We start from the raw sequence: 8,774 nt of genomic DNA on the forward strand, positions 1-8,774 counted from the left end.
TGATTTTTTTACACCTTTTGGGCAAACTTTGGCATTTTTTAAAGCCAGCATTGTCACTCTGCAGAGATTCACAAGAGCCACCCACCTACAAGACCAGCCTCATTTGGAAAGGCACACAGCTGAGAGACTTCCCAGCTGCCAGGCAAGAAAAAAAGAGTGTAGCCCGAGGTCATAATTTACCCATCTTGAAGCTGGGTGATTTAACACAAAATTTAGCCCGAACTGATTTAGCAGCCATGAGAAAAGAAAGGGAATACGTTACGATAAATTATGTGATAAGGAAATAATATGCAAAGCAATGTGTTGTGTGAGGGCTAGCCTTTAGCTCCCACACTTCTTGCATGGGGTGTCAGTGATTTAATTGTTGAGCTGTCCTAAGAAGGAAGATATTGAAGGAATGTAAAATAAGATACTTCCCAAATAGTTTGCTCTTCTTCAACCTTCAGTTTGGTCAGAAGCATGCAAAAAGGAGAACAAGTTACAAAATAAGGTGGAATTGGTCACCCTGAGTCAGTTTCACTGACATTTTCTCCAGTGTCGTTGGAGATTATTCATCTCAACAGTTTAAAAAGCACCTAATTTCCCAGGAGCACCTGGCTGGCTTAGTCGGTGACTCTTGCTCTCGGGGTCCTAAGTTTGAGTCCCACTCTGGGCATAGAGATTATGTAATTTAAATTTTTTTTTAATTTTTTAATAAAAATAAAAAATAAAATGCTCCTAATTTCTCAGAGCAGTGCACTTGTACAAAATTTACTGTGTACAGACCATACAGAAGGATATTTGAATAAACATGTTGGACAAAACATGAGTGGACAACAAAATATTAAAACCAAATGCAGGCTGTGATGCCCTTGAGTGGCAAAGGAGTTTAAGAGAGGAAAGACATGAAGCTCAGACTCCTGATGCTTCTCGTTGCTCTTAACGCCAGCCTTTGCCAGATGAAGTCAAGAGTCTGAAAGACCTCTAGTTTGGGATGATGAAGCCGCTTTCCTGTGGCTTGAGTCTAGTGAAGTCATTAAGGAGTGCTGTCCACTTGCCAGACCCCCTCCCCTGCGACAGTGTTCCATGAGGTCACCGAGAATGCTGCTGATGTCAGCTGTCAGCACTAATGTTCCTTCTCTCTCGTTCTCAAAGTCCTAACCCATATTTCCTGCTATTTACAACCCATGGACTATCCACATCACACCAACCACGTCAAAGGCTGAACTTGTCTTCCTTCCAAAGACCTTTCCCCTCCCAGATTTCTCAGTTTTCCCAATTAACTTCCCATCCTGCCCCCAAAGTTCTCCAGCTCTGGCTCCTTGACTCCTACAGCTATTAAAGTATTGAATGTGTTCATTTCTGCCTATGGAATTTATATTATTCACATTATTTGTTCACCTTAATGTGTGTGCCCTCTTTTATAATTTTGCAAACCCATGGTGTCCCCCTAGTGTGTGAGCTACTGGAAGATAGGAGTATTGCTGCTTCAATTCCTTATATAGTGTTGGTGGTACTACCAGCTTGTCATCTTTCCTGTCAATCTTGAATGTTGACACTAAGGTTATTTTTCCAGCCCTTGCCTTCTAGTATTTGACTTGCCAACTGTAAACTATGTAATGGGATTCCAAGTGCTGTCTACCTCAGCTGTCTTTCTCAGAATCAGCCAAAGGTATATGAAGCCAGGCCTGGGAAAGCGGCATTCAATCATTATTGCAACTGTAAAACAATAAATCCACAGCCACGTTTTGATTCAATTTCCTGATCTCTGAAAACTACAAGCCATCTGTACAATGATTGTTTCCTGGACTGTCTTATCTACTTTACAGTTTATTATGAAAATCATGTGAAATCACTTATATAGAAGTGTTTCCATAAGTGAAAATGAAGTGTATGAATGTAAGATGGCGATAGTTCTTTATTGTCTTCTTGCCCTTGCTTAGTTTTGGGGATCCATCTGTTGGCTTATAGCCAAGGTTCTTTTGTTCCCATCCTTTCTTCTGGTTCAGCCCTAGCCTATACCACTCTTACTGTTATTGAAACAGCTGCTTTTACTTCTTAAACCAGGATCCACCCTTCCCCTCTTTCAAAGCATAGCTCAGAGCCACCTCCTGTGGAAAAACTTCCCAGTCATGCAGAAGGAAATGATAAACTTCCAGATAGGCCATTGCACCACTCCCTCAGTTTCTCCCAGCCCCCAGAGTAATGGGCACTTTTGTAGGAGCTTCACCATGTATAAAGCATTTGCACTTACATTATCATTCTTTAATGTTTTCAGAAATGTGATATATTAAGGGTTTTTTTCAATGAAGAAATTAAGAATAAATGAATTCCCCAAGACAAATAATGATTAAAAAGGGGGGAAGGAGTCACAGATCTGGGTTTACTATGTACTTATACAGTGTAGTCCCATCTTATCCACAGAGGATACTCTCCAAGAACCCCAGTGGATGTCTGAAACCGTGGATACTACCAAACCCTATGTATGTTTTTTTCCTATACAGACGTACCTATGATAAAGTTTAATTTATAAGTTAGGCATAGCAAGAGATTAACAACAATAAGAAAAAGTTATAACAATATACTGTAATAAAAGTTATGTGAATGCGGTCTCTCTCAAAATATCTTACTGTACTGGAGCCCCTGGGTGGTGCCGTCGGTTAAGCATGGTTTCGGCTCTGCTTCTAATCTCAGGGCTGTAAGACCGACTCCTCTCTCAGCACGGAGTCTGCTTGGGACTCTTTCTCCTTCTCCCTCTGCTCCTCTACAATCTCAGCGGTACTATTACAGTAATGTGTGTGATTACTGTCTTCTCTCTCTAGACCCGGGGCTCTTATCAGAATAGTGATGATGTCTGTCTTGCTCTCCATAGAATCCCCTGCTCCTAATACATTGCTTGTCACATATAAGCTCTTCAATTTTGTTGAATAAACAAGGACTGAAACCCAAATTTTCTTATTCATTCTAGATTTGACTGGGAAATCTTAGGCTGGGAAAAACGTTACACTGATGCAGAAGAAGGCAGAATGAAGTAAATACTCAGCTCTAAGATAATGGCATAAATTCCAAAGGACTAGACACCGCTGCGCAGAGGTGGCCGGAGGAGTTCAAAATGGTTCAGTCTAGGACACGACTTCCACTGAAGACGTAGCCATTACTGGCGATTCATACGCAGACCAACCGCTCTCCCCCCAAAAACCCGGACCACACTTCCTGTCCCCTCTTCCGTACAGTGCCCCAAGATGGCGGGGCCCATGATTGAATCCCAGATTCAAGATGGCGGCTTCCGACTTCCCCTGCAGCGTCGCGCGTGGCCACCGAGGCCACGCCCACTTCCGGCACCGCGGCCTCAGTATGGCAGCTTTAGGTACGCTGCTTTTGAGTAAGTAGGCGTGGAGTCGGTGGGCTCGGGAGTCCGCGGGCCCAAGTCTAGGACCCCTGAGTCGACTGCATGGCCTCTGCTCCAATTCTGCCATTTTCCCTGCAGGTGTCCGGAGGCTGCACAGCAGCGTGGCGGCTCGGGCGGGCAGCCAGTGGCGACTCCAGTGAGTGCCGGTCTAGTGCGGGTCTGGGGGGTATTGGGGGGGTACTGGGAAGCCAGAAGCGGGGCCGAATCCTCACCGTACTGTTTTTCTCCACCCAGGCAGGGCCTGGCTGCCAACCCCTCCGGCTACGGGCCCCTTACGGAGCTCCCGGACTGGTCTTACGCGGGTGAGCGCTGACCTGACAGTTAATTCCGTTTCGCCCAGAGGGAACGCCCCTGGACGGAGGGCGGCGGGAGAAGGGGGTCAAGGTGGGGATGTGTCTGAGTGGACAACGTATTGACCTTTATATTTGGAGTTGGGGGAAGAAGCCCAGTTGTTTATTTTGTAAATTAAACTAGGCCTATGGAAAGTAAAGCTAGACAGGATCTTGTGGGGATGAGCAGAAGATAATTCTAATTTGGGACGCCCCGGGGGAGGGAGTGACAAGATTTTTACGTTTCTCGTGGTGGGACGGTTTTTTAAAAAAGTTAGAAAGACCCACCGTTCAGTGTGGTGAGTACATTGTTGAAAATTTGGTACCAAATGGAGGGAGAACTCTTTGAAAGACTGCCTAAGTGAACATCTCAGAGAGAGGGGTTAGAAGGGTGAGGATTGAGGATGGAGGGCTCCTTTCAGAAAAGTTTCTTCTCTTTACTTAGGGGGGGATAAAAAAAAAGAAGAAGAAGAAGAAAAAGGAAAGAAAGAAAAAATAGGTATTACCCCTAGAAGGGAGGGATCTTAGAAAAGTTGAAGCCACTCCCCACTCCCAATATGGGACTCCAGTTTACAGGTGGGAAAATTGAGGCCTCAGAGTTCCTGTGATCACACAGCTAAGTAATAGCAAAGCAAGGACTAGAACTGGGTAGGGGCAAGGCCCCCTTCAACAGGACAGAAACCTGGATACTAATACCCTGTTGGATTCTATAGGAGTATGATCCTGAGAAGGATGGTAAAGATTTTTTCCACTTGTTAGTTACTGCAGGAAACCCAGCATCTCCTAAAAGTAGTATGGAATATTGGAAAGACTCTGGAATTGATTCTTAATTCAGGCTTCTCTACTTGCTGACATTGTGGTCTTGGACATGTTACTTAATTGTATCTCTCAGTTTCCACAAAACTTTTGGGCGAAGTTTTCACTGTTTCTTATTTTGTAGAAAGTAAGTGTCCTTTTTCTTCATCTTCATTATAAATTTCAGGTCAGATACTGCATTTTTCACCAAGTCAGCAGGTATTTCTGGAATTTGTAGGATGTGCTTATGTGCTTACACTGTACTACAGTGAAACCTAGGGACATAGTCTGTGAAAGTCTAGCTGAGAAAACAGCATGGACATTTTAAAAATTAAATAATAGGGGCGCCTGGGTGGCTCAGCCGGTTAAGCATCTGCCTTTGGCTCAAGTCATGATCTTGGGGTCCTGGGATTGAGCCCCACATCGGGCTCCCTGCTCAGCAGGAAGTCTTCTTCTCCCTCTGCCCCTCCCCCCACTCATGCTGTCCCCCGCGGGTATGCTGTCTCTCTCTGAAATAAATAAAATCTTAAAAAATAATAATATGTCATTGCTCTACCCCTTTCCAAAAGAATTTGAGATGGCCAAATAAAGCAAAAAACCAGTAGTACAATAAATGTCCCAAGGCAAATAGATGAATATTAAGTCATTGGTAGGCACTTTTTTTTTTTAAGATTTTATTTGAGAGCGAGCGAGCCAGAGTGACCACAAGCAGGGGGAGGGGCAGAGGGAGAGGGAAAAGCAGACTTCCTGCTGAGCAGGGAGTCTGATGCAGTGAGCTCCATCTAGGGACTCCAGGATTGTGAGCCGAAGGCAGATGCTTACTGAGCCACCCAGGTGCCCCAGTAGGCACTTCTTTCAGGAGAGGGGTAACAGAGTTGAAGAGGTCAGAGTAGGGTTTCTGGGCAGATAGAGCTTAAGGGGGGGGGGCCTAAGGACAAGAACTGGGCTGAAAGGAAAGGAAAAGAGAGTATTTCATTGAGGAGTGAGATGGAATTTAGCAGACTCATGATGAGTAGAACAGTGATCAGATTGCCTGAGTGGAGGGTTTCTAAAGATAAAACAGGAGAGGGGCGCCTGGGTGGCTCAGTCAGTTAAGCATTAGACTTTTGATTTGGTTTAGGTCATGATCTCACGGTCGAGATCTTGAGATTAAGTCCCAGACTGAGCCCAAGTCAGGCTCTGCACTCCGTGGGGAGTCTGCTTGAGATTTTCTCCCTCTCCCTCCGCCCCTCCCCCTGCACGCGCTCTCTTTCAAATAAATAAAAACTTTGTGGAGGGGGGGAGATAAAACGAGATTCAGCACTGCAAAGGACCATTCCAGGATAACGAGGGGTAAGTGAAATAGAGTAGGAGTATGCCTCAGAGCTTATTCTTGGCATACCTTACCCTTGACACTAAGGGATGGGTTTTTGGAGAATGAGGCCACCACAGCTGTGAAATGGGAGAGACGAACTAGAGACCGGTTCTTCCCTCATTCCTATTCCAGTGCCTTCACAGGGTGCTGCCAGCCATCTCTAATACCTGTCTTTTTCTTCACTTCCATGTACAGATGGCCGCCCCGCACCTCCAATGAAAGGCCAGCTTCGAAGAAAAGCCCAAAGGGAGAAGTTTGCAGTAAGTGGCTACAGCCCCAATCAGGGCAACCTGTGTGTACTTGGAGGGAAAAAAATTACACTTTAATTTGGCTTGAGCTGTGCTGACACCTAAGCTCACACGTACCCTCTACCCCAGCGTTTTAACAGCTAGAGGTTTTTATGGTAGTGCGAGAAGGGAGGAAGAGAGTGGGGCACTCCCAGGGCCGGAACCAGTAGTAGCCATTCTGCCCCGCATTTTGCCTCCTCCTGCTTCCCATCCCAGGACCCGGTCCCCTAACCCAGTCAGCAGTGTCATTTTCCAGCTGAAACCTCTGACTTTGATCTGTGAGTGAAAGGATATATGGTGCAGAGCTCAAGCCCCAGATGTTATCCACCCTGTTTTCCTGTCTGTTTCAGAGACGAGTTGTACTGCTGTCACAGGAAATGGATGCTGGATTACAGGCATGGCAGCTTAGGCAGCAGGAGAAGTTGCAGGAAGAAGAAAGGAAGCAGAAAAATGCTCTTAAACCCAAAGGGGCTCTCCTGCAGAACCCACGACCACGTCAGTAAAAAGCAGTTCCTGTCTCCCTTTCCCAGCCTCTCTCTGGCTTTCTTCTCGATCACCTCCATGCCTCATCCCAGCCAGGAGAGAGAACCTTCACGTTCCCCATCTGTCTTCAGAGCACAGGAGCTTGGACACTGAGAAGAACCGCCCACAAGATCACTGCCTGGAGGAGCTGGCCTAGTTGCCCTCATCCCTGGCCCCATTCCAGTTCAGTGGACTCTTGCTCTGGGATACTCACCCCCTTTGCAGGCCATAGGACTGGCCCACCTGTGAACAGTAGCTGCCCTGCGAGCATGGAAAAGGGGTAGCAGCTCTCCTGGTTTTAGCCAGCCACTCAAGCCTTTAACAGCCTGTACACAGCTCAAGCTGCATGCAGTTACTCATTTAATAAATGTTTTGATGAAAAAGGCTTTCCGGCTGAGGTCCATTTCTTGGCAAGCAACTGGTGTCAGTTTTCCTCAACTTCCGATACATGGCCCAAGAGGATACCCCCACTGGGAAGGCTGACATGGGAAGAACCAGACTTGGGTGTTGCATGTCTGCCGAAGAGTTGGATCCTGAGGTTTCTGTGGTTCTGGCTGAATTCCAGAGCCTGGTCAGAGAGAGGCCTGTACCTCTCGACCCCAATTTGTGTAGGGGAGCCCTGGAGGTGCTCAGCCCCCAATCGGTCACTGTGGCATAGATACCCAATATCCATCGTATATCTCCCGCAAACCCATAAGCTGCCCAGGGCCCAGGGGAACCTTTCCCATTTTTTTTTTAAAGATTTTATTTATTTATTTGAGAGAGAGAATGAGATAGAGCATGAGAGGGTCAGAGGGAGAAGCAGACTCCCTGCTGAGCAGGGGGTCCAATGCTGGCCTCGATCCCGGGACTCCAGGATCATGACCTGAGCCGAAGGCAGTTGCTTAACCAACTGAGCCACCCAGGCGCCCCAACCTTTCCCATTATTGATCATGGATTCTGGGAGAAAAGGGCCTCTGTTCCCATTACAATACAGAGCACTGGGCTTTCCTTCCATTTTCCTGCCACAAACTTGTAATAGTTCCTGGATCTCTAGTATTGCTGGAGCTTCCTACCTGATGCAAATTCTGTCCAGCCTCCTTTATTCCTTGCCTTGCTTTCTTTCCCTCCCTTCTTGCCCCCACTACCTCCTTCCTCTCTCGCTGACCAATGCAATTCTGGGATCTTAGATTTCGCTGATGGTCGAGTTTTCTGTCTCCCACACTTTTCCTGCTTCTGTTGGGCTGCTTTTCCAGATCTCGCTCCCAGCCTCTTATCTGTCTCTCTTCCCCACTGTCAGCTTCAGCTCTCCCTCCCCCTTCCCTGGTTCTCCTCCTTCCCTGCGTATCTCCACCTTTTGTTCTCTTGTTTAGTCAGTCCCTGAAGATTTTACTCCTCAAGGAATTGCCTTTTTCCACTGTGGAGGGGAAACTAAACCCCAAAGTCTGAACTCCCACTCTCTCTTGTCTAACAGTTTCCCTGAACTTGATTTGCCTTTTCCCACATTCCATGGCCCTACACCTCCTTCCTCCCCAGCCAGTTTAAGAAGCAGCCAGATTGCAAATGGTAATTAAGGGAGTGCATTTGTCTTTTCCACAAGGCTGGGACCAGCGTGGATGTGGAGTTGATTGGTGGGTGGGTGGGTTTTGTTACTGTTGCAGGTTTTGAGCAGGAGAGGGATGGCGGTGGTTGTCCAGAACAAGGGGCATAGTTTCAATTTAGTTGAGCCACAGGTCCCAGCAGACAATCTCCAACCCAGGTGTGGTGGACATGGAAGACCCCTACCAGCAGCATCCCAGACTCTGAACTTGTCTGGCCCAGCCACTGAGCCTCCCAGTACTTCCCGCTCTGAGGGGAAACAAACGCTGAATACCAGAGGAATCAAGCCACCTAAAATATGCTTAGGGGGAGAAAGTCTCCCACATCCCATCCCCTGGGTCCTCCCCCACACACCCACCCCCCCCAACCCCCCGCCCTTACCTTTGGCCTCAACCCCTGCGGATGGCGGCCCCCCCCCCGAAAGGCAACTTAGGGGTTTTTTTTTACCCGGCTCTTGGCTGTAATTGGATTCAGGCTGAAACAACCACGTCCGCACGGGAAAGGAGGGCATTGGGGCGGGG

General features: G+C 47.3%; 1 protein-coding gene across 2 annotated transcripts; it reads left to right on the forward strand.

The window, feature by feature from the left end:
* Window positions 1-3,292: 3,292 nt before the first annotated feature.
* MRPL52 (mitochondrial ribosomal protein L52) lies at window positions 3,293-7,061 on the forward strand. Of its 2 annotated transcripts, none has more exons than XM_025870361.2 (5): window positions 3,293-3,346; window positions 3,467-3,524; window positions 3,623-3,690; window positions 6,062-6,126; window positions 6,504-7,061. In XM_025870361.2, the coding sequence occupies exons 1-5, from the start codon at window positions 3,334-3,336 to the stop codon at window positions 6,654-6,656; spliced, it is 357 nt and encodes a 118-aa protein (XP_025726146.1). In that variant the 5' UTR covers window positions 3,293-3,333; the 3' UTR covers window positions 6,657-7,061. The 2 variants fall into 2 exon arrangements, with proteins under 2 accessions (XP_025726146.1, XP_025726145.1); XM_025870360.2 differs by having other exon boundaries at window positions 3,305-3,361.
* The last annotated feature ends 1,713 nt before the right edge of the window (window positions 7,062-8,774 follow it).

The sequence above is a fragment of the Callorhinus ursinus genome, unplaced genomic scaffold (genome assembly GCF_003265705.2).
Source record: "Callorhinus ursinus isolate GAN/ISIS: 27379988/994484 unplaced genomic scaffold, GSC_fseal_2.0 scaffold8, whole genome shotgun sequence".
Taxonomy (NCBI): Eukaryota; Metazoa; Chordata; class Mammalia; order Carnivora; family Otariidae; genus Callorhinus; species Callorhinus ursinus.

What these genes read in the sequence shown, in the direction of transcription:
- MRPL52 (XM_025870360.2), top strand. Translation starts at nt 3,334, where the DNA reads ATGGCAGCTTTAGGTACGCTGCTTTTGA. An exon ending in TTTAGGTACGCTGCTTTTGA is followed by an intron (nt 3,362 to 3,466) that starts GTAAGTAGGCGT and finishes TTTTCCCTGCAG; the next exon opens with GTGTCCGGAGGCTGCACAGC. An exon ending in GGCAGCCAGTGGCGACTCCA is followed by an intron (nt 3,525 to 3,622) that starts GTGAGTGCCGGT and finishes TTCTCCACCCAG; the next exon opens with GCAGGGCCTGGCTGCCAACC.